The 24,737-nt window shown below is 32.0% G+C and overlaps 7 protein-coding genes across 13 annotated transcripts; 3 read left to right on the plus strand and 4 right to left on the minus strand.

Moving 5' to 3' along the window:
• Window positions 1-448: 448 nt before the first annotated feature.
• LOC126849102 (peptidyl-prolyl cis-trans isomerase) lies at window positions 449-1,542 on the minus strand. The gene is made up of 2 exons (XM_050590659.1): window positions 1,226-1,542; window positions 449-1,049 (listed from the first exon to the last, which is right to left on the minus strand). Exon 2 carries the CDS (start codon window positions 1,013-1,015, stop codon window positions 518-520), a length of 498 nt encoding a protein of 165 aa, XP_050446616.1. The 5' UTR covers window positions 1,016-1,049; window positions 1,226-1,542; the 3' UTR covers window positions 449-517.
• Window positions 1,543-2,929: 1,387 nt separating this feature from the next.
• Window positions 2,930-8,936, plus strand: LOC126849069 (dynamin-1-like protein). 3 transcript variants are annotated; one of them, XM_050590567.1, is made up of 9 exons: window positions 2,930-3,342; window positions 3,864-4,428; window positions 4,511-4,758; window positions 4,852-5,382; window positions 5,465-5,632; window positions 5,883-6,189; window positions 6,282-6,493; window positions 6,566-6,659; window positions 8,794-8,936. In XM_050590567.1, the coding sequence occupies exons 1-8, from the start codon at window positions 3,241-3,243 to the stop codon at window positions 6,620-6,622; spliced, it is 2,190 nt and encodes a 729-aa protein (XP_050446524.1). In that variant the 5' UTR covers window positions 2,930-3,240; the 3' UTR covers window positions 6,623-6,659; window positions 8,794-8,936. The 3 variants fall into 3 exon arrangements, with proteins under 3 accessions (XP_050446524.1, XP_050446523.1, XP_050446525.1); XM_050590566.1 differs by lacking the exon at window positions 8,794-8,936 and having other exon boundaries at window positions 6,566-6,780; XM_050590568.1 differs by lacking the exon at window positions 8,794-8,936 and having other exon boundaries at window positions 5,934-6,189; window positions 6,566-6,780.
• On the minus strand, window positions 6,937-10,927 carry LOC126849070 (SET and MYND domain-containing protein 4-like). Its single transcript, XM_050590569.1, has 4 exons — window positions 10,579-10,927; window positions 8,746-9,601; window positions 7,942-8,581; window positions 6,937-7,875 (listed from the first exon to the last, which is right to left on the minus strand). The coding sequence occupies exons 1-4, from the start codon at window positions 10,596-10,598 to the stop codon at window positions 7,364-7,366; spliced, it is 2,028 nt and encodes a 675-aa protein (XP_050446526.1). The 5' UTR covers window positions 10,599-10,927; the 3' UTR covers window positions 6,937-7,363.
• A 433-nt stretch (window positions 10,928-11,360) lies between these two features.
• Window positions 11,361-12,832, plus strand: LOC126849099 (V-type proton ATPase 21 kDa proteolipid subunit c''). Its single transcript, XM_050590653.1, has 5 exons — window positions 11,361-11,617; window positions 11,843-11,891; window positions 11,990-12,073; window positions 12,149-12,548; window positions 12,705-12,832. The coding sequence occupies exons 1-5, from the start codon at window positions 11,548-11,550 to the stop codon at window positions 12,735-12,737; spliced, it is 636 nt and encodes a 211-aa protein (XP_050446610.1). The 5' UTR covers window positions 11,361-11,547; the 3' UTR covers window positions 12,738-12,832.
• Window positions 12,833-13,556: 724 nt separating this feature from the next.
• On the minus strand, window positions 13,557-16,781 carry LOC126849071 (carnitine O-palmitoyltransferase 2, mitochondrial). 3 transcript variants are annotated; one of them, XM_050590570.1, is made up of 7 exons: window positions 16,574-16,781; window positions 16,416-16,456; window positions 15,625-16,186; window positions 14,968-15,501; window positions 14,352-14,841; window positions 14,074-14,266; window positions 13,557-13,945 (listed from the first exon to the last, which is right to left on the minus strand). In XM_050590570.1, the coding sequence occupies exons 1-7, from the start codon at window positions 16,610-16,612 to the stop codon at window positions 13,819-13,821; spliced, it is 1,986 nt and encodes a 661-aa protein (XP_050446527.1). In that variant the 5' UTR covers window positions 16,613-16,781; the 3' UTR covers window positions 13,557-13,818. The 3 variants fall into 3 exon arrangements, with proteins under 3 accessions (XP_050446527.1, XP_050446528.1, XP_050446529.1); XM_050590571.1 differs by having other exon boundaries at window positions 16,551-16,780; XM_050590572.1 differs by lacking the exons at window positions 16,416-16,456; window positions 16,574-16,781 and having other exon boundaries at window positions 15,625-15,830; window positions 15,902-16,043.
• Window positions 16,782-17,382: 601 nt separating this feature from the next.
• Window positions 17,383-19,340, minus strand: LOC126849092 (probable basic-leucine zipper transcription factor S). Of its 2 annotated transcripts, none has more exons than XM_050590641.1 (5): window positions 18,798-19,340; window positions 18,214-18,399; window positions 17,975-18,148; window positions 17,722-17,892; window positions 17,383-17,652 (listed from the first exon to the last, which is right to left on the minus strand). In XM_050590641.1, exons 1-5 carry the CDS (start codon window positions 18,863-18,865, stop codon window positions 17,418-17,420), a joined length of 834 nt encoding a protein of 277 aa, XP_050446598.1. In that variant the 5' UTR covers window positions 18,866-19,340; the 3' UTR covers window positions 17,383-17,417. The 2 variants fall into 2 exon arrangements, with proteins under 2 accessions (XP_050446598.1, XP_050446599.1); XM_050590642.1 differs by having other exon boundaries at window positions 18,785-19,340.
• A 197-nt stretch (window positions 19,341-19,537) lies between these two features.
• Window positions 19,538-24,507, plus strand: LOC126849072 (RAC-beta serine/threonine-protein kinase B-like). 2 transcript variants are annotated; one of them, XM_050590573.1, is made up of 7 exons: window positions 19,538-19,953; window positions 20,646-20,919; window positions 21,016-21,253; window positions 21,436-21,633; window positions 22,346-22,616; window positions 22,727-22,963; window positions 23,037-24,507. In XM_050590573.1, the coding sequence occupies exons 1-7, from the start codon at window positions 19,752-19,754 to the stop codon at window positions 23,375-23,377; spliced, it is 1,761 nt and encodes a 586-aa protein (XP_050446530.1). In that variant the 5' UTR covers window positions 19,538-19,751; the 3' UTR covers window positions 23,378-24,507. The 2 variants fall into 2 exon arrangements, with proteins under 2 accessions (XP_050446530.1, XP_050446531.1); XM_050590574.1 differs by lacking the exon at window positions 19,538-19,953 and adding an exon at window positions 19,971-20,205.
• The last annotated feature ends 230 nt before the right edge of the window (window positions 24,508-24,737 follow it).

The raw sequence follows: 24,737 nt of genomic DNA on the forward strand, positions 1-24,737 counted from the left end.
CTGTATGTTTAAATCATTAAGCAGTCTAATTTTCTATATAAGGCTGATTTTTACCTGTTTGTACTTAATTATATATTAACACATGCACATGCATATAATATATATGTTCGTCAATTTATGGGAAGAATACGACATTTTTAAATATAGATTGCAAAATATATATATATAATACATATTGTAATTCTCAAATATTATGAATAAAATAACAAAAAGATATAAAATAACTTTATTACCAAAAAAATATATTTGATTGTTATAAACAAATAAATAAATATATATATATATATATATATATATATATATATATATATAAAATTATTGTGAATGCACACAACATATAGATATTATATACACAGATATATGTAATCTTATATATTTTTATTAGTAAATAAAAATTTAATTTACTTATTTTTTTAAAACATACAATTACATAATAAAATAATAAATGTATAAATCATATTTTTAGAATTTATTTTAATTAAATTAAAAATTTATAAACTTTTTTACCTTACAATGTTCAAAATAATTGACCACAATCTACTATCATAATTTTCTGATATGTTTTACCAGTTGAAGATCCATAACTTTCAATTTTTCTTACAATGTCCATTCCTTCAACAACATTGCCAAATACGACGTGTTTATTGTCCAGCCAAGGTGTTTTTATAGTGGTGATAAAAAATTGTGAGCCGTTTGTGTTTGGACCAGAATTTGCCATTGATAATATACCACCTCCAGTATGCTTGAGTTCAAAATTTTCATCTTCAAATTTTTCACCATAGATTGACTTTCCGCCTGTACCATTGTGATGTGTAAAATCACCGCCCTGACACATGAAATTGGGAATTACACGATGAAAATAACTTCCCTTATAACCATAGCCTCTTTCTCCCGTGCATAGTGCACGAAAATTTTCTGATGTCTTTGGTACAACATCAGGACGTAATTGTATTACAATTTGTCCTAATGACTTATCATCTGCAGTTATGTCAAAGTACACTCGTGGTAAATTCATCGTGTTGCCAATCTTTATCAAAGATGTGTTGATGCTAAATATAATAATTATGATAAAAATTATATAGATTATTATATTAGAATATTATATACGATAAAAATAGCTGAATTATGAGTAAAAAATCAAACATATCTTTCTAATAAGAATTAATTTCGCTAGTATTTTCTTTATAACACATATGTGTATTTATCGTAGTTTTTATTTACTTACATGTATTTAAAGGGAATTTGTACACATGAATTAAAAGTTTACAAAATCGATTCCTATTCGCAAATTCAATTTCATAAATAACAATTGATTGAAATACTTTGAAACTTTCGTTTTTTCTAGATGGTTATGTACTTAATTAATTCTTTATCTTCTTCGCTTTCTCTTTTAAATATTTTTCTCTTTAGGAGACACAACACAATGTCTTTATATTCTTTTTGAAGCGTGTAATTTGGGCCAGATTTTTGAACTGTTTTACACGCGATTGATAAACCAAACTACACAACTTTCGTTGTTTGAAATGTCTAACGTCAGCGACGTCTTATATCCGAAAACAAACTAAATATGAGTGCGTTCGAAAATCTAACTATGAAGCAAAGTAGCATTTAATTGACCAATTAAAAAAATCCTTTCATCTCGATTGGTCAATTAAATGCTGCTCTATTCACGGAGATATATGATTTGTGAACATATCTAATATGACTATTCGATTTGAATAAGTGTATAATTTACCGCCGATATATAATACTATATATACCTCATGATACGATTAAACTTGTCTAATATAAGAGAAAGAAGGAGAGAGAGAGAGAGAGAGAAAGAGAGATTATTCAAAATCAAGCAAATTAAAAGCTAATAATCTTAAAATTAACTCTACATTTTAAAGGCACACGCACAAAATGAAAATATTTTCTTAATAAAATTACATTAATTTCATAAAAATGCATTTTAATATAATTCTTTACGCTATTAGTTTTCTTGTACATTTTTATCTTTGAAAATATTTCATATGAAATTCATACAAACAAATTTTTGTATAGAAAATAATTTCATAATCATGATTTTATGTATATAATTTTTCGTACAAGAACTCTCATATTTCTCAAGTTTTTCTTTGACTTACGTGATCGATATGAAGAAGATAATCGCCATCATGTATAAATCGCGGAAATACTGCGCAATCTCTTGATAGTATATAGAGATGATTCCAAAGATAATTCAATCCTATCCGATTACGTAAATTGTACGATACATACATCATTTTATTATATATATATGTATATAGCACACAATTCACTTATAAAATGAATTGTTGACTATGTAAAAGTTTCAATTATATATCGATCGACGAAGAGGAAAATGTATTGTACAATTTACGAGCAAATAAAAAACGGAGTATCAATCCGTAATAAATCCATCAAAGTCCGACGAATCACTTTTGCATTTTGCAAACGACATAGATTATTAATTTTCGATGATATATAATATTGTATGCACGTATCTTATAAGCCGCGACTTATATATATATTTAGAAATGATTTAAATGTAAATGTTCGCGTCATCACGGTCCGTGTCTATTCTATCGGCGCGTCTCTACACAAATGAAAGGAATGAAGTTGGCAAGATTCGAAAATAAATCGCCGTTTTAGCGCCGAAAAAGGCGCCAAATGAAAGAGTACGCGCCAAAATAGACGGTATACCAAATGCGCTAAAACTAAAATATCCTTTTTTCGTTTTAACAAAAAAAAATTATAATTAAATAGAAATAATTTCTTTTTCGAAGAAACAAGTGGAATGCAAAGCAAGAAACAATGGATTTGTCTTATTGCTCGTACGCGACTCGTCAGCACATAACACGACACGCATACTTATTATATGTGATCGACAGCGCGCACGCGCGTGCGGATTATTATGGAGCGCGGAAAAGGGAGTGAGGGTGAGCAAGGGTGAGGGGTCGAAGTCGAAGTGTGCATTATTCCGGTGGTGATTTGGAGCGAAAAGTCAGGATTTTGTCTTCGGCGTCGTCAAATTCGTTGACCGGTGCCTGTTAATTCCCCACAGCTGTCATACGGAACAATACCGCGGTCGTCGTAGATAGAACAGAGTCGCGGGTCAAATCGAAACGAAACGATTCGAGAGGAGCGAGCTGTTGGACCCGGCCTCGTCCTAACCGACCGACTGACCGATCGTCTCAATCGATTCGTTTTCTAGACGCTCATCATCTACCTATTTCCAGCATGGAAGCTCTGATACCTGTGATAAACAAGCTGCAAGATGTGTTTAATACCGTCGGTGCTACTGCGTTACAATTGCCGCAAATCGTCGTCCTGGGTACGCAGGTTAGTCGAGTCTCCCTTTCTTTTTCTCTCTCATCTTTGATATGTAATAACAGATCTATTCCTCTCGTTTGCACACTCCGTGTTGTTAAAATGAAATAAATATAAAGCTTAAATAAAGGAGGAAAGTTTACGGAGTTGGAAGGAACAGATCGCTATATCATTCATCGCTCGATGGATTTTATATTTAAATTTTTTTCTGTCACGAATAATGTAATGGCGATCAGTGACATTCTGTAAAATTCACGATTTTTTTAGTCTTGCGCTCGCGCTATATCATAGTTGAGAAAAACGATATCGTAGCTCTTTTAATATCCAAAATAATATGAATATTATAGTTTCTCTTTATATTTTAATTTTTTTTTTGTATCCGTAATTAAAAGACGGAAAACGAAGTTATCAGGATCCCAATATCTTTATTTCTAAAATGAATTTTGAGAGTTTGCTCCAGAAAAAGGATCCAAATGAGATAACCTATAGACATTTTTCAATGATGATTTAATAACAAATATTATGTTTTTCAGAGCTCTGGAAAGTCATCTGTAATAGAGAGCCTGGTGGGGCGCTCTTTTCTACCTCGAGGGACTGGTATTGTCACACGACGTCCATTAATATTACAACTTATATATACGCCAAAGGATGATCGAGAACATAGAAGCGCGGAGAATGGTACTTTGGACTTGGAGGAATGGGGAATGTTTCTGCACACAAAAAACAAAATCTATAAAGATTTCGATGATATTCGTGCAGAAATTGAAGCTGAAACTGACAGAATGGCTGGCGCAAACAAAGGCATTTGTCCAGAACCGATTAATCTTAAAATATACTCAAAGTCAGTTGTTAATCTGACACTCATAGATCTACCTGGTATCACAAAGGTACCAGTCGGTGATCAACCAGAGGACATTGAGAGTCAGATTCGTGAACTTGTATTAAAATACATATGTAGTCCTAATTCTATAATCTTAGCAGTTGTCACTGCCAATACTGATATGGCTACAAGTGAAAGTTTGAAGTTAAGTAAAGATGTTGATCCAGATGGTAGACGAACGCTAGCTGTTGTTACAAAATTAGATCTCATGGATGCTGGTAAATTCAATTTTCTTAACTTTTGTTGCGAACATAATATTGCATAATGCCATTAAATGCATTTTCTCTTCTTTTTTTTTAGGAACCGATGCCATAGATATTTTATGTGGTAGAGTCATTCCAGTTAAACTAGGTATTATAGGAGTTGTTAATCGTTCTCAGCAAGATATAATGAATAACAAGAGTATTCAGGAAGCACTGAAAGATGAGGCTACATTCTTGCAACGGAAATATCCAACATTGGCAAGCAGGAATGGGACTCCTTACTTGGCAAAGACTCTCAATCGTTTACTTATGCAACATATCAGGGATTGTTTACCAGAATTGAAGGTAATAATGTTAAGTTGTTTGAATTATGACTAGTATAGCTAGAATCTACTAAAGTGAGCATAATTTGGTAGAACTTGTGTTTTTTGAAAACAGAACAGAGTGAATACAATGATCGCGCAATATCAAACTCTGCTCAATTCTTATGGCGGAGACGTCGAGGATAAAAGCCAAACCTTGCTGCAAATAATCACGAAATTTGCAAATAGTTATTGTGCTACGATCGAAGGTACTTCTAGAAACATAGAAACCACAGAGCTGTGTGGCGGCGCTCGTATCTGCTATATATTTCATGAAACATTTGGTAAAACACTTGATTCAATTAATCCGCTGGCGGACCTCAGTAAAGTGGATATACTAACCGCTATTCGCAATGCAACCGGTCCGAGACCGGCTCTTTTCGTGCCAGAAGTTTCTTTTGAATTGCTAGTCAAACGTCAAATACGAAAGTTGGAAGATCCTTCGTTACGATGCGTAGAACTCGTGCACGAAGAAATGCAAAGTATAATACAGCATTGTGGCACTGAGGTGCAACAGGAGATGCTGCGTTTCCCTAAACTACACGAACGTATTGTCGATGTTGTTACGCAGTTACTACGTAGACGGCTCCCACATACCAATTCAATGGTAAAATATTTATTATATACTTTTATATTCATATGTTCCTTCAATACTTATCTAATAACTTGATTTTTTGAAAAAAAAAAAGGTAGAAAACTTGGTGGCGATAGAATTGGCGTATATTAACACTAAACATCCCGATTTTCATAAAGATGCAGCATTTGTGTCATCTTTATTAAAGGATACTGATATAGATCACATGAAACACAACAAACGATTACCTTCAGCATCTAGTACCATAATCACCAATGACACAGTAAGTAATGAATTTTAATTTAATGTTTTTTTGAAATTTTGTTCTTTTTATGTACATGATCAAGCGACGCGGCAGCGTCGCGACGCCAAGTATTAACATTTTTATAAAGTTACTCTGGATTGAATTGATGATTAAATGATGATTAAATGCAGATGACAATATTCGTGTTTATCAAGTTATTTATTATTTCGTTCACATTTTTTATTTTTGCTGTGTTTATGTAATTAATAACAAAATATATTTGTAACAGATTGTAAAAAAATCAGTCAATAATCAAGATGAGAACTCTGTTTCTGATCAGACTAAGGAACAGCAAGGACAGCAAAATCACTGGCTGCTAAGTAACTTGTTACTCCAGGGCAGAACGGACTCGACTAGTTCGATGGATGGTTCTCCAATCAGGATGCGCGAAAATAGTAATTCCTCGCATCCGAATCCAGCGATTGAAATACAAAAGGCATCTCCACAACAAAAACCAGTAAATCTACTCCCTGCGGTGCCAATGCAGACATCCCGAAAGCTTAGCGAGCGTGAACAACGGGATTGTGATATTATCGGTGAGAAGACATGTATTATATTAAACGTCATATTCATACATAAAGAAATTTAATTTTTATCTTTTAATCACTTTTATTGATTCTATTTACAGAAAGACTCATAAGATCATACTTTTATATTGTACGAAAGTCTATTCAGGATAGTGTACCAAAGGCTGTTATGCATTTTCTAGTCAACTATGTAAAAGATAATTTACAAAGTGAACTTGTCACACATTTGTATAAATCAGATCAGGCTGAGGCCCTGTTAGTTGAAAGCGAGCACATTGCTGTCAGACGTAAAGAAACAGCAGACATGCTTAAGGTATTGTAAAAGATTACATATAAGTCTATTTAATTTGAATTTTGATCTCTAACAATTGCTCTTATTTTGCAGGCATTAACTCAAGCCAATCACATTATTAGTGAAATTAGGGAGACGCATATGTGGTAATCAACTGCCTAAACCACTGGATCCTAGTTAAATTTAGGTATTACATCTGTGTTTTATTGAATTAAGTTAAAGGATGTACTTTACCAATGTATATGATGGACCACTGTATATAATTCTTATCTTTCTCATGCAAGTAAGGTATATATATCACAATTGAAGCAATGGTCCTGATATATTTCATTACTTAATTTTATTGTACAAGCATGAAGGAAGCACATAATATCATACATAAAACGCGCATTTATACAATGTTATTATTTGATTTGCAAGATGTATAATTTAAGCTCGATTTTCTTTATACTAATCATTAATATATATGCTCTGACTTATTATTGTATAAAAATGAAATAATTTCGTAATAATTTTTTTTTCTTGTTTTTTTGTTTTTTTTTTTTTTGTTTTTTTTATGTTTTTTTTTTACACGGAATTATATGCTTCTTTATCACTTAATTTAATCTTGCATTGCTTTGCGTTGTTAATGATAATGCACTTTAAAATGAAGTACATTGTGCCGTGAACATTTTCTGTTTTTCTATGTTTATAAACTTTTCTAAAATAGCTGAAAGTATATTCTTATGCGAATTATATACGTCGTGTCTTTTTACAGAACTGTGTAAAAAGCAGAAAACTGACAACAAAAAATTAAATAACTATTTCACCACTATACTTAAATAATAATCATTTATAGTAGTTTTTAAAATAAACTATAAATGACTGTGTTACAAGCAGGAACGGAGATTATTACACAGAGATCGAGCCAAAAGAATTGTAACATTGGACGATACATTGTTCTGTTTTGATACCTTCGATGTTCGGTTCAACCAAATGTTTATTGACAAAGTACGCGTGCTCATATAGCAGAGGGATTGCATCTCTGTAATTCCCGTGATACATTTTAGCTACAGCGCTCAATCTCTTTTGAATCGATTTACGAAGTTGTTTTTCGAGTTTTTTTAGATCGATCATTTTTTGGCATTTAGTACATTGTTGATTTGCCACTTTCTGCGAAACATTCGTACTTGTCACCGAGACATCTGTTGGTCCGGAACACGATGTACACTTGTAATACATTGTCTCGGGCAATGGGAATTTCCAGTCTTGCGTGCAAGCGTCACATTCGCATAAGAATCGATATTTCTTCCATAAAAGTTCGCGTCTAGTCAATCTGATCTCACTGAGGAATTGGAGCCCATAGCAATCAAGTATCTCGCAACCTTTGCCGATATAGCGCAATGCTCTGACCACAACTATTCCTGTAAAAAAGATAATTTATACAACGCCATACAAATTTCCTGCATCAAAATAATGATAACGCTCACCATTGGGGTAAGAATGACGAACTACATTGGGATAACAGCTATGATTTACAAGACTAACTGTAGTATAAATCGCGCCACCGATATTTCTGGGTTCCCAAATGCGCGTCGTTTCCTCGTAAACATTTTCAACAATCTCGTATGCATTGCAATTAATCGCCTGCAAATGATGCAGCATAGCTACAGCCAATGGAATAAATGTTTCCTTCGTACAAACGATATCGAGTTTGCTCAGAACGAAGATCAAGCATTTCGCGAGGTAGATCGCCTGAATCGTGTGAATGAGATTCACATTAGGTTCCACATCGGCGCAATGGGTTTCCAACTGGAATACCGTTCGGTAATCAAGAGGATTGTATGTCTCTATCGATCCTGATTTTGTATATTCTTTATTGATGTTCTCATCGATACTTTTACCACTAGCATGATATTGTAAGAAATCAGGATTCAAAACGTATTTCGTTTCCGCACTTTGTGACGATAACGCTTGCATAACCGTCGTGCGGTAGGCTAACAAGAGATGAGACGTTTTTTGGCATCTGTCGTTTGAGGAATTTTCAAAGAAATAATCAAGTATCGAGCACTCGTACTGGTGATAAATCTCCCACGCTTTCTTGCGACACGTTTCGGTGCAAAAAGACACCTGAAGAACGCGAAAAAAAATTTATATTGTAGGAATTATACCTATAGCGTATAAATTCGGATGCAAAAAGGGATATGAAAAAAAAAAATTAACAAAAACTTGCAAAAATGTCGCTGATATACATGGCACGTGCATGCGCAAATATAATCGTGCGCTCTACTAACTGTTTGGCAATTACGGCACGGGATTTTAACGCTGTCTTCTAATTTAAGTGTGGTATGGCAATGCAAGCAATTCCTGCCGAGAGCCGGTGCATCTGTACTAAAGGAAAACGGCCGATCGACAATGAGTACAGTCCCCGGTCTGATGTCTCTTGTAGCCACGAGGTGCCGGCCCCTAGCCCGGTCGAAACGCAGCTCGACGCTATCCGGACAACTCGTGAAGCGGTCGTGTGGCTTGCCATCGACGGCGGGCATTACGACGGCGTGTTTCCCAAGCGACAAAGAAGAGGATGAGGGCGAAGAGAAAGAAGACGTCCTTCCGCCGCGTTTCCTGGACGCGTTTCTCTCCAATTTCCGGGAGCACTCTCGTTCTAACTGCAAGCACTCTTTTCTACGCTGCACGAAGTATCTGACATTCTCCTCGGAGTCGTCATAGAAACTCGCAGGAAGCGCCAGCATGCATTCGCAGTATCGCAGACAGCTCGCATAAGCGTTCAGATAATAGGAACGCCTGGCACGCTCGCAAAGCGCATCTAGAAATACTTTACCGTTTGCACTGGCCGCAAACAGTGCTTTCGTGAGAATATTACACGTTCTAATTTCCTCCGCATGCTTATCCTCAGATTCAGTTGCCATCACTTTAAGTGATCTCTCGTACAATCGCGCGGCTTGCGTGTCGTTCTTACCCTGATACGAAGCGCCCAGTTTCAGGGCTGCTACATGGGGCATTTCTATAAGCATCTCGATCATTCCTCGCCTATCGCCCGACGTGGACAATTTCGCGAATCGAGTCGCGAACGGCTCTTGCGAGACGATTTCACTGTATACGGCATGACGAAATTCGTCGAGCGAGATATTTCTGTAACACAAGAGAACAAATACAATGTGAAACGTAAAAAAAGTTTGCAATTCAAGTTAATACTTTTTTCTCGTAAGAATAAAACGACCAAGTTTGCCAAAAAAAAAAGCGAGATGTTTTTGTAATTTAATAAATAAATGTGTATATGCATCCTTTTTTAGGAAATTGTCGGAACATTATCAAGAGCAAGATATAATGTACTGAGAAATCAGAAAGATAATATTTATGTACACCTTATGTTCAATTTGAAGAAATGATAATCAATTTACAGAAGTAAGACAATCTAGGCAAGAACAATGGGAAAAGAAATATAATGGAGTGATATTCGGGAAATCATTTATTGTATAAGAACATTTTTGAAAAATGTATAAGATTCTCTCATCGTTCCTCAATTATTTTAATTAGATCGAGAAGCCTACTTTTTGTTCCAACTTTCAAAAAAAAATGTGTCATAATTATGTATTATATTTTCAAGTTTGTATGCATTTTTTGTATATCTACATGTATTTTAATTTTATTTGCTATAGAGATGCATCTCTGATATCGTATGCTAGTACTTATAACATCGTTTTAAAATAATACGTTATAATAATATTTATAATAATATTAATAATCATATGTTACAGAATGCATGTCTGAGAATATGCAGATTGTCGGTTCGAGACACGCGGAACCTCGTGCGTTAAATGGGCATATTTAAACCGCGTATTGCGACCGGATAATTTTTCGCAGACGAGTCTGCGGTATTTCCCTGTCGCTCTAAATTTATCGCTGGAAATTGAATAGTAGAAACCGAAATAGAGTATACGAGCGACTGGATTGGTCCGAGACACAGAAGAGGCAATATATAATTAGCAGACGCGAATTTATCATTATCACAGGAAAAATCATCTCGCTTTGAACGAATATCTGTGACAGGATTTCAATTGAAGCGATTTTAGCTTTTCTATTTCAGAATCGGGAAAAAGCTGGCTTACCCCTTCTTCGTCAAAGACATACTGTAATTGTTATCGGAACAAATTATATATTTAATGTAACATCTACGGAACCCGCTTGTGGCTGCGTGGAATGGACAGACCCGAATGTGACGGATTCTAAAATTAGGCTGATGGTCCTTCCTGTATTTGTCCCCTCTTTCGAGATGTGCAATACAACAATTTAACTTAGAAAAGGTCGAACAAAGACAGTTATTGTGTGTTAAATATTTTTTTTTTTTTTGCGTTCCGATAAAATGTACATATGCAAATACGCATGACACCAACTTAATAAAGAACTTATTATCAGAATAAATTTATTACAAAATTTCGTTGCTAATATTTATTGTATATATATAATAATGTCGTAATAAAGATTGCTATCGCTAAATCTTTGATATAAATACATTGGAAATGACACGAAATATATTGCAATACAATAGTAGCAAGATTTTATTCTTGCACATCATTTTGAAAAATAAAAATAGCCATCAGCCTAAATAATATAACAAATTGTAGATAATCGTCGTCTTATCGAATATCTTTTATAATGATTGATGAATTTTCATAATGACAATATCTCATTGATTAAAAGAAATCTCAAGTAATTACAGTAGCTCACGTATCTGTTAAATTTAGCGCGCTTTTGGGATGCATTCGAAAATTCTACTCATTGGGTAAAGTAACGTCTGCTTGACTAATAGAAACAAAGAAATCTTTTTATTCTGATTGGTCAATCGGATAGCTACTCCACCCGACAAGTAGATTTCTGAACGCAATCCTAGAATTGCAATCGCCAGCAGTCGTCACATGACAGCGACAAGTGCGCGTGAGGTTTTCCTTCGGCATTTCGGATGTAGAGATTAAAAAGTTGTTGGAGAAAGAACGTCGCGCTGGACTATTTAGCTTTTTCGGAGTGTCGATCGTAAATTCATAGTACTTTTATATAATTTGTATTGAGTGAATATTACCATGGCTACAATAAGATATATTTTGGGTAACACATTTGCGATCACCTCCTCGATCACGATTCTTATTTTAGGTATGGCTTTACTATAGATGTGTATTTATATTAAGAATAATTTATATAAACACATGCGATAAACTCTCGAAAAAATGTTGAATTGAAATTAATGAATATTTTGCTGAATTATACAGTGTGTCCACTGTCACAAGCTGTTCTTATGCCAAACACATTTATATTAGTGAATTAACATTGTTCAAGAGCCACACACAAAGAATTTATTATATATATTTTATATTACAGTTTTGTACTATGTATTTACTGGCAAGGGAGAACAAATTAGCATTGCATGGTACGTATAACCATATATTTATATATCATATATTAGTCTCTTGTATTATTGAGTTCTTAGCACATGAAAAAAATTAAAATATTTATTTTCCTATCTAGGTTCTTGTCAAATACTTCTCCATATATGTGGGCTACATTGGGCATAGGTTTGTCTGTAGCCTTGTCCGTAGTAGGCGCAGCATTGTAAGTTTGATAATATATTATGGTCTTAGAATAGCATCAAATTTTGTACTTATCATTTTGTATTTATCTTTTCAGAGGTATCCATACAACAGGAGTATCTATTGTAGGTGGAGGTGTAAAAGCACCTAGGATCAAAACAAAAAATTTGATTTCTGTGATATTTTGCGAGGCTGTAGCTATCTATGGTCTGATTACTGCCATTGTTCTGTCTGGAATGCTCGACAAATTTGATGAAAAAGAGATTATGAAAAGCGAGGAGCTTAAGAATCAGAATTGGTTGGCTGGATACTTAATGTTTGGTGCTGGTCTCTCTGTTGGTTTAGTCAATCTTTTCTGTGGCATAGCAGTCGGCATTGTAGGTTCTGGTGCAGCTCTTGCTGATGCGGCAAATTCTGCTCTTTTTGTGAAGATTCTTATAGTTGAGATTTTTGGATCAGCTATAGGACTTTTTGGTTTAATTGTCGGTATTTATATGGTAAGTTGATACATATAAATATGTCAGGTAATGTAGCAAATATATCTAAAACTATGTATTACATATATGTGTTATATATATATATAGTACTATATATATAATTTTATATTTTCTTTATATAAATTACTCATTAAATATTTTTTTCTTTTTTCTCAGACTTCCAAAGTGAAGATGGGTGACAAGCTATAAATGATAAGAGATCATAATATTCCATTCCATATTTAGTCACCAATAAAAAACTTCAAAAGTATGATTGCATATTTATGAAATTATCATGAAATTATCATGAAAAAATTTCTAGATACCTATATATGAATTTAGTATATTATTACGTATCTATATAATTCCACTTATGCAATTTTTATGATGATCTAATTTAACATTCTAATATCTATAACTATGACTGTTGTGCTTTGTGTCTATGTTATTAGACATATCTTTCCATTTCTTTTGAAACAGAAAAACAACTAGATTAAGTATATGTTATATAGATATGAGATATGAATTTTTATTAATATTAGAAAACAATATAGTTTTTTGCCTCGTGTGTTGAATATGTTATAGCGTTTATATTTACACATGTCGATGTACATATTTTTTTGTTCACATGTGTGAGTAATAGAGTAATATAAAATAATATTTGCAGTAATTTATCCTCATACATGTACATGTGTGTGTATATATATACACACACACACACACATATATATATAAACTAGTGATTAGATATATGATATATATATATAGATAGAAACTGATCTGACTCACACCGATTTTATTTTATCACTCAATCCATGTAAAATTTTAATAGTCGAACAGACTAAAATATTAAACTTCTCCATTTAATTTTTATTTTAATTCAACATCGAGGTCGCAACATTTATATGTGTGTGTGTGTGTGTGTGTGTGTGTGTATATATATATATATATATCTCATATATATAATCATTAGTTAATTATATTAGAAAAATTGTTAGGTGATTATAAAAAATAGCATCATATTATCAATTGTGTACAAAAAATATTAAAAATATTTATTCTCAACAATTGTATATAAAAGTTTCTTCTTATCAAAGATAGCTCATTTTGCTTTGCTTTTTGTTTAATATTTAAAAAATGTAGATATAATATATGTGTTTACCTCTGATATAGGTAACATGATTGTAAGCATTTTCTTGTGTAAATGTATAATATATATGTATAATGTGATAATTATATAATGTCAATGATTAAAAAAAAAAATATCTAAATATATTTAGCCGCAATACGCTTATGTGCACAGCACATTATGAATGCTCTTGAATGCATGTTCCAATGTTTGTACATATTTATTGGCATTACGACTGCCTTCGTAACTTGTTACAATTGTGCCCAACCGTTTATCTTGAATCATATATCTAAATAATATACATTAATTTCGTAATTTCGTTATTAAATCTTAATATATTCCGAAAAAAATAATATAATAGAATATAAACAATTGCCATATTTTCGATATTAATATAATGCAATATGAATAGTTTACCCTATTCCATAGCCATCAGGTACTACTGGTCCAAATCCACCTGCCTGTACAACTGGACTTGATAAAGTAGATGTAGACAATATACTATGATTTAAAGCTTCGTATGCTGGATCTTGAAAAATGGCTGGCTTAATAGAACCTGATTTCTCTGAAATCTTTCTCAAGGCAAACAAATGTCTATCAAATCCTTGGCCTGTAAAATAAGAAATATAAGGAATATCTACATATATTTTCTTAATTTCCTAAATTTATTTGTTCGCAATAATTGAACTATTTACCCATTACAGCCTCTTTTGTAAGCACATTGTGAGCTTTACTACAATCGAGTATCATTCTTTTTAAATCTGATTTAGAGAACTCAGTTTGTTTTCGAGTCATAGCGAAGCAGATTTTTTTAGTTTCCAATGTACAAGGTCTTATGGTTTCTGTTCTGCCATGTTTATATGCAGCTGTACTGCAAGATTCATAAGTTGGTACCACTCTGTCTTCTAGAGTGTACAATGCCAATTGAAATGCCAGCTGCATCACGGCATCTGGACTTACTCTGAATTTCTTACATTGATTTTTGCCGAATTCTTCATATATTATATAATCAATACACAATCGATTGATCCAATCTTGATATTTCGTTTTTTGTCGATTAATAATATTTTCGCTCTTTGCATCTATAGAAAATTGTAGTCTCTCAATATTTACACTTTCTTTTATAAGTTCATTTACTTCATTAGGATGAAATCTAGGTTTCTTAGATATATCAGCCTTCACATCCTAAAGAATAAGGAAGATTTTTATATGTTGTAATCTTTATAGAAACTTACTATAATTAATTTATATATAGCATTAATATATGTTCAAAACTAGAATAATATCTACCTAATATAATAATATATATACCTGGAAATACCTAAGTATTGCAACACCATCACCCCATGAATGTTCAAAATTAATTCCACTGTAGCCATCCTTAGAAACAATAAGAGAAAACGACTTGTCGAACCACCGATTGGTACCATCTGCATGTAAATATGTTCTAAGTAATTTGTTTTTTTCAGTACCAATAACTTCGTCATCCAAGATCATTACAAATATAGCTGAATCAATTTTCTTAAGAATTTCCATATTCCCAGTTTTGACTAAATGTGAACGTGCTTGTGCCCATTGATCCCTTTCTGATGTCGTAAGAACGCCCACTGGATGTTTATTTGGTGGTCTATCATCTTCCAGTATGGCTTTTAAGCATGCAGCTATCTCTCTAGGACTACGAATGGAATCATTTGCATCTAAAACATCAAATGCATAAAAATGACCTTTTCTTAGTATAACTAAGTGTTTTGCTGAAGAATCCTGGAAGATTACATCCTTCTCCAATTCTGGTATTCTAGTTGTATTGAATAGATTTTTATATTGCGACATATCCAAAGGAAAAGCCTATAATGAAAAATGTTCTTGTTAAATGTACTATATTTCTATACAAATTACTATTTCTTTTTCAATCTATAATTAATATTCAATCTCTCTCTATAATATTTCACAAACAAAATTTATTATTACCTTAAATAAATAAGCACCATACCAGCTAAAACGAGATGGAATCAATCTTGTGACATTGCGAAATAGTTCAGTATCTGATTTTTCAGGGTTCATATGAAATACTTCTGGCTCTAAAACGTTATTTTTGAGAGATTTCAAAAATCTCAATGATGACACAATGAGATTTGTCGCTTTTACTAATTGTGCATCATATTTTGGATCGGATTCTGGTATAAAAATTAAAAAAGGATTATAATTGATAGGTAAAGGCTTGCGATCTCGTAAATACATATCAAACCATAGTTCGCTAATGTAACTGGTATGTGGATTTTGTTCATTATCATGAATCAGCTGCTTTTGCAAACTTTGTCCTTCATTCAGAAGAAATTTTGAAACGCAGGAAGATGTATATTGCAATTCTTCATCATTCAATAGAGGTTTTTGTGCATTCAAATATCTCCTACATGTATCTTCAAGCTTTGGTATTGGTAATTGTGGTAAGGATGCTTGAAAATGCAATGTTGGAATTTTACTAATATGCAGATACTGATATTCAGGGGTATCATATAATGATATAGTACTCCTAAAATAAACGTGTTTACATTAATATTTGCTTTTATTAAATAAATGTATATATTCTTAAAATTTAATATTTTATAGAATCATTAAATCATATAGTCAATCAAATATAACTAACTTTCATATAGTTATGACTAATAATAAATGTAAGTTTTCAAAGTAGAAAAATAACAAATGAAATGAAAAACGCGGTGTCTACTGCTAGGAATATAAAAACAAAACACTAATTATACCTAGCTAATTGTTGTGTTAGTGCAACTCCTCCACGACCTATCTGTAATACACATAACAGAGAAACAGAAAATAAAAGCAAATATAAAAATGTGTCAGATCTTAAAAATTAAATATCGAAAATATATATAACACACCATGTGTTAAATAAGTACTTTACCAGAATATTTCGAAATTTGTTTCTAGTTAAGACAGACATTTTATGATTCAATATGAATCGTGTTAATTTCGAAGGCAAGTAACGTAAAATGTAAAATGAATAAAATTATGAGATTTACAGAGAAGAGAACATATGACCAAATGTGAGAATGACAAGGCATTATGTAAATATGACAAATTTCGATTACTTTATGTATATATATGCATAATATGTATATATACATATATATATATATATATATATATATATATATATATATATATATATGTATATGGTACACCAATCGATAAAATATCTACTTCCAGCAAGACTTTCGTGTGCACGTATACGTGTATAATCCGCCAGCAATTAAGGACAAGAACCAATCATATTAAAGAATTTTACAATAGCAAAGCTGCTTTTTTGGCTGTAATATAGTAAAAAAAAATTTCACTATTTTTTTACTATATTACAGTAAAAGTAGCTTTATTGTAAATCTTAATATGATTGGTTCTTGTCCTTAATTGCTGGCGGATCTAAATGTATAAACCAATCATATTAAAGAATTTTACAATAGTTGCAAAGCTGCTTTTTCTGCTGAACGCAGCCACAGATACCTTTCGTTGCGATATGTACGCGATTGAGGATTAAGCAGTTAGCGCTTGCACTGTTACGCATGCGCGAAATTAAAAATACAAATATTTGTTGATTCTTTCCATCTCGTGATATAGGTATTTTTCTTTTTATTTTATTTTTTTGTCATAACAATGCATTAAAATCAATTTTAGTATCCATAGCAAGTATAAAGCAATTATTCTAATATATGTATATAACTTTTTTTAGTACTTTTTTTATTTCACTAAGGTTACATTAATTCCTCCAACATATCCTGAAGTATGTACATTTTCTTTTCCAAACGTCTATTTTTTTGTGCCAAAATTTTATTTTGATGCCTGTTATAAGCAACGTATCTTAAAAATGCTGACCACTTTTTATCCGAAGAAAAGTCCATTTTTCTAAAACATTCTATATTATATTTGGACATATGTACAAAAATCTTTCTAATTTTAGAATTTCCTAAATTAGACGATGATAATTTCCTAAAAAAAAAAAGTTTATTTACAATATTTGTAAAATATAAATTAAAAAACTGTTTTTTCTTCTCTTACCTTTTTCCACTTATACTATTATTATTCACAATATTATCAACATTTTTTTTATTATTTTCAGATGTATTATTTATAGAGATAGTATTTATTTTTCTTTCTGAATCTAAAGACGCATTGACTAAATTTTCAGTTATATTCAAAACAGGCGTTGATTTTTGTTCCACATTTTCACTACAGAAAGAAGTATAAAACTTATTTAAAAGTAAAAATTATCATAACATTATTAAAGAAAATATATTTGATTTGCTCTTACCTTTCTGTGCTTTTGACATCATTTCTTGTATTATTTTCTTCACAATTTTTTGTGTTGTCATAAATTGCATCCTTTTCATTTTGCGATTCAATTTCAGAATCATTTTGGGATTCAATTTCGGAAACATTCATGTTAGTCTCTTGTAATATAGATGATTTTTTCTTTTTATCTTTTCTAGAAGCAAATATTTCAAATTATTGTTATGTAATTATAATTTTAATAAAAAACTTTTATTTCACCTGTTTTGTTTGATATAAACAGAAGGAATTGCAGTACTTTTTAATCTTCTGATTCTTGAGTACAGGCTCATTTCATGAAAATCATTCTCTGTGAAATGATCACTGCAAACTCTGGCTCCTTTGTAAGAGACAGTACGACCAATTATACTAAACCACTTATTCCTCATTTGTTCATCTGTTGGTATTCTATAAACATTGTACAATTTTTTAAATAATTGCCGAAAAAGAATATAAAATAACAGAAAGAATGTTTGAAGTAAATGTGAAATAGTTTGGAAAAATTTAATTTTATGGTACTAAATTAGTAACATATTATTTCATTACTTTGATGTGTAAAAATCTTTCTATTATTAATTACTAAATATTATTAAAAAATATTAAAGGGTTAAGAAAATAAATTAATTAAATCTTATATCAATAATTCTTAATCATGATATACATATATAGTTTAAATCAGATCTTTAACTATGTTTCTCATTATAACCAGATATTAGGATATAAATAATAATTTTCTCCCTCAATTATCTTAATATTAATTTTTATTATATCATTTTTTACTATATATATCTACATTTTTTTATAACCTGTGAAATGACCGTTGTGGATTAAAGGGGATGCACTCTTTTGAACATAAACAACATGATGTAACCATTTTTCTAAATTTATAAAATGAATATGCTCTCTAATTATATGTAATTTGATCGTATATGTTGCAAGTTCAGTGATTTTGGGCACTTTGTTTCGTCTGAGACGAAGATGCAAACACTCCACCTCCTCTTTTTACGTGTTCTTCAAACCTCAACTTGAAGTCTTTCGCGCATAATCTATTTTTTTCATTTTCTTCCACTCATATCTATAGTAGGTAGAGAGAGAAAGAGAGACTTCAGCATTTATATACCTAATCCCCATGTAAATAAAAGTGCCCATATGTGCAAAATATTAAACACGTAAAAGATTAATATAAAATAACAATTATCTTGATAGTGATGATAATAAATTAATCAACATAAGTGTAACATATGAATCGATCTTATTTTTATGACATTTAGGCATCCTGAGATTTAGCCCATATGCCAGTCGATATTCAAGCTGTCTGACAGTTGACAGCTGACAGCGTGGCAACCAATATTCAATCGTTGAACCAACAATCACGATGTACGAATATCTAGATACGATGATAAAATCCATTCAAAAATGCTGTTGAACTCTGGATACGCTGTAAGTTTGAAAATATGTCCAATCGCAAAGATTCTGCTCTCTAATTGCGGTTCGTTGAAAACTCGACTTTAAGGCTGGGCGATGATCGCGCCGCTTCTGACGTCTCGGGGTTCTCGAGTTCAGCGTGATCACGTCGACGATCACTGTGTGTATACATATGCATTACCTGCCACACGCGTATCTATGATTGCTCAAGTTTGTATACGCGCACCACTCCCGCTATTGCGTGTTATTCGCCATTATTTTTGTGAGGCTCCCGGTGAAACGCGGAACCTGGGGCATCCGCGGAATATCGACGAGTGCGCAAAGACGAGAGAGTGATGGGGGACGCGGCGATGAACGTCGCAGCGTCCGGTGGTGGCGGCGGCGTTGGCGGTGTTAGCAGTAGCGGTAGTGGCGGTGTTAGCGGCAGCGGTAGTGGCGGTGTCAGTGGCAGCGGCGGCAATGGCAGCGGAAGCGGTAGCGTCAGCGGCAGCGTTGGCGGTCAGCGAATCGTCAAGGAAGGCTGGCTCCAAAAACGCGGTATTATTACGCCGAGACCCGTTCATAATATTTACATTATTGCGCAATGTTTACTCGGGACGCGAATATGTCTCGTGATTGTCGCATGTTTCTCTTCCGTTTCTATTCACGAACGCGTGGTATACATCGAGCTACCTTCTCGTCGACGTGACCAACGTCGAGAGTGACACCAAAGCTAAAAACCCGCTTGTATCGATATATTCATGTTTATATCATGCAAGATGTTCGTGATGAGAGACGAAAATATCGACTGTAAGTTACGTTCTCTTCAACACGACGTCTTTGCGATAGTCAAAAAGTCCATTGCTCGCATATTTTCATGTCTAATGATGTTATCACGATGTACATTTTGTAGCGCACTTGAATAAAATCTAACAAGCTTTGGAGCATGTCTATTGACTTTCCTAGATATTTCATTCCATTCATTGTATCTTGCGCCATAAATTCTTGCATGGTAATAATCTCTTTTATGCTTTAATGGATATATTCATCAGAAATTTTATATTAGCTCTAGTAAATATGAGATTTGGATGATAATGTGAATATAAGTATAGAATATTTAAAAAAAGTTAGGGATTTAGGAATTTGCTTTTCTTATTGGAATTAAAATCAAATGTTTAATTAAAAGTTATTTTCTTCACAATATTTCTGGGTACATACAAAAAGTAAAATATGAAATAATTTATTTGTAGGCGAACACATTAAAAATTGGAGATCGAGATATTTTGTCTTGAGAGACGATGGTACACTGGTCGGGTTCAAGGCAAAACCTGATCCGCAAATGGCTACGCAAACATCTACGCAGCCATTAAATAATTTTACAGTACGTGGATGCCAAATAATGTCAGTGGATAGACCTAAACCATATACATTTGTTATTAGAGGCCTGCAATGGACAACTGTAATCGAAAGGACATTTCATGTTGAAACAGAACAAGAAAGGGAAGACTGGGTAGCAGCAATCAGGTATGTTCTTTAATAACAATCTGTTAAGCTTCAAAATATTAACTTTTATATTGTGTACAATATCCATACAAACTCTTTCCTTGTATTTTCTTGCAGATATGTAGCAAATAGATTAGCAAATGAAGAAAATCAGCAGCATGAACAACCCCAAATGCAACAATCTTCCTCTTCAGAAGATGTCGATATGGAATCGTCAGTAGGCGCTAGGTCTGATTCTTGTAGCTCTTTAGGTGTTGTATCTACAGATTTAGATGGTGGTAGTATTGATGAATTATCAGCAAAATTCAGTGTCCAAGGAACTTCAAGCAGTAAAAGCACTGGCAAAAAGAAAGTAGTAAGTTATTGAATCTCTTTTGCTTATTTATATATATTGTCTTTATCATTTTTTTTTTTTTTTAGGAAACACATTGTGCTGAGTATATGAGTACTCCATATATGTGTGTATGTGTATATCTGTGTGTACACAGAAATATATACATCATGTTTATTTATAAATTTTTCTTTTATTTGTTTCAGACACTTGAGAATTTTGAGTTTTTAAAAGTTTTGGGGAAAGGAACCTTTGGAAAGGTAATTCTCTGTAGAGAAAAAGCAACGGGACATTTATACGCTATCAAAATTTTAAGAAAAGAAGTTATTATTCGTAAAGATGAAGTGGCACATACACTTACCGAAAACAGAGTATTACGTACCACTAATCATCCTTTTTTAATTGTATGTACAATGTATATAAAATTTAATATATCATTATTACTATTATTGATTAACAGGATGTCTACTCCTTGGAAAAAACATGAAAAACTTGTGATTCTCAGGAGATTTTTTTATATCTGGGAAAATCAGGGAACTCTCATGGAATTTTATTAGGACTTAGGAATTTATCTTTAAATTCTCTTGTTTTAATAATTTTGCTCTTATATGCAATCTGCAATTTGCAAGTTGAATTATGTGTTTAAACTATATATATTTTAATTATATATTTGTTTCTGTTTATATATTCAATGTTTTAACAAAATATTGAATATGCAATATATATTTATTTTAATTTTTAGTGATAAAAAATAGATATGTTATACAAGTTAAAAATTTTAATCTTAGCAAAAGCTATCCATTTTTTTCCAGTTTCACATTTATAAATTTATCACTTGAAACTTAAGTGATTTTTTCTTTTGTATGAGTGACAAATATTAGAAAACACATTATAACAAAAAGAGGAAATTGTATCAAAAATTTTATCTTTTTTAATTAATATTTGTTCCTATTTAATCCTTTTTATCTATAATTTTGAACAAAAATATTTGGAAGATTAGATAATTTTTTAATAAGATTTCAGTAGACATCCTGTGTGTAAATATTGTTTAATAATTTCATAATTTAGAATTTATTTGCATTTGTAATAATAATTAAAATATTTTTTAATTTTTAGTCTTTAAAATATAGCTTTCAAACAGCAGATAGATTGTGTTTTGTTATGGAATATGTAAATGGTGGCGAATTATTTTTTCATTTGAGTCGGTCACGAGTATTTGGTGAAGATCGTACTCGATTCTATGGTGCAGAAATTATATCGGCTCTGGGTTACTTGCACTCGCAAGGTATTATATATCGTGACCTCAAATTGGAAAATCTTCTCTTGGACAAAGATGGACATATAAAAATTGCTGACTTTGGTCTATGTAAAGAAGATATTACATATGGTTTGTATTATATTTTTTAAGATTGAAGATTAAAACTAATAAAATGTTGTAAATAAGTTTTAACATGTACAATTGATTATGGAATATATATATATAGGATATATTTATAGGAAGGACAACAAAAACATTTTGTGGAACACCAGAATATCTAGCACCAGAAGTACTCGAAGATAATGATTATGGACGAGCCGTGGATTGGTGGGGTGTAGGTGTAGTCATGTATGAAATGATGTGTGGTCGATTACCTTTTTATAACAAAGATCATGAAAAGCTATTTACGCTTATTTTATTGGAAGAAGTAAGATTTCCTAGGACGATTAGTAATGAAGCAAGAGATATGCTTGGTGGTGAATATTATTTTAATGATCATAATCACAATGTTTTTATATGAGACAATTCAATTTTGAATTATTTTTATAGGTTTGTTAATAAAGGATCCAAGTAGAAGATTAGGTGGTGGGCCCAATGATGCGAAAGACATCATGAATCACGCATTTTTCTCGTGTATCAATTGGACAGATCTTGTCCAGAAGAAGATTCCTCCACCTTTTAAGCCGCAAGTGACTTCAGATATTGACACTCGATATTTTGATAGTGAATTTACTGGCGAAAGTGTTGAACTTACGCCCCCGGATCAGGGCTGTTTAGGTAGTGGAGGAGGTTTAAATTCTATAGCAGAAGAACAAGAACATTTTCCGCAATTTTCGTATCAAGAAAGTCATTCTGCAGCAACTTCTTCCATTGTCTCTATTAATCACTGACAGTGTCAAGTGTCTTGCTTAATTAATGTAATGAGATGTGTGGTTTATTAATGCATGAAAAAACTCGAGCAAAAACATTCAATTACAATATGTATCTGACAATTGTCTACAAAGCTTAAAATTTTACCAATGATAGGCAAAACAATAAAATTATCTTTCTTTATGATGCTTTTTTTTATGCATCTTAAGAGATTGTTACATATCTCCAATGGCAAATTAGATTTATGCGTATAAGTGTGCGCTCGCATATAACACCTATACACATAATTATTAATCACTAAAATTGCATATGGAAAAATGTATACTATAAGATTAGGTTGAGATATAGTATGATTAATATTTGCTGCGTATGAAAGGAATATGACAGGGATTATAAATTACGTTCGTAATTGAATCGAGTTAATTAAAAACTCTTTGAGAGATATATTGTGAATATTGAATAATTTTCTTGTCATCAGGGAATGCGCGATAATCGTAAGTATAAAAATCTTTGTTTTTAAGAAAAGCTGCACTTGACACTTTCCAGGTTATCCTTTATTGTCATTGTTTATTATCTTATTTATGGAAGGACAGTTCCTGATCTTTTTTTCTTTTTTTTTCTTTTTTTTTTTTTATTCAGTAGATGACTGTTAGCAGGCAGATGCCAAAGTAAAAAAATTACAACTGGTAAAGAGCCAGACAAAAAATAATGGTTTGTCTATTGCGAAAGTAGAATTGTAATAAAATATCAGCTTTAATTGAATATTGTATAAATTTGAGATCATTTTTTTTAGCCTTACAAAGGTCGTTATTATTATGACTCGTAATAATTGGAGATGTGCGAGTATTCGAAAATTGTGAACTGTATAAAATTCAGAGCATTTATTTGAAAGAAATGTTCGATTATTTTTGGAATATTGCTCGGAACAATAGGAGAGTTATTTAAAAAAAACTTGTAGCTTAAATATTTTCAGCTTTTTTTATTCTCTCTGAATGTGTGACATAAAACTGCCGAGATATTGAAAATATATTAACTTATTGGGATATACATATGCTGTGTAAATAGGAAACATGTTTAAAATTTAAATTCTCTATTATATTGCTGCAATTGAATATTCTAATCATTGGATCATGAGCTTACGTTATGAGCTTAAAAAGCTTAAGCATAATAAACATTCAATTTCATAATTATTTAACATAACTTAGAATGTGGAGAAATGGGAACTTTAAGAGAAAAAGAGGAGAGAGAGGGGTAATGCTTTTCAATATATTACAACTTGTTTATAGTTCATTGAGTAACATGTTTTTAAATCACAAAATTTATTTATCAATATTCTAGTTCGCGTATAATAGAAAGTAATGTTTTATATCAATTGCATTA

This window comes from Cataglyphis hispanica, chromosome 4, assembly GCF_021464435.1.
Source record: "Cataglyphis hispanica isolate Lineage 1 chromosome 4, ULB_Chis1_1.0, whole genome shotgun sequence".
NCBI classification, from domain to species: Eukaryota; Metazoa; Arthropoda; class Insecta; order Hymenoptera; family Formicidae; genus Cataglyphis; species Cataglyphis hispanica.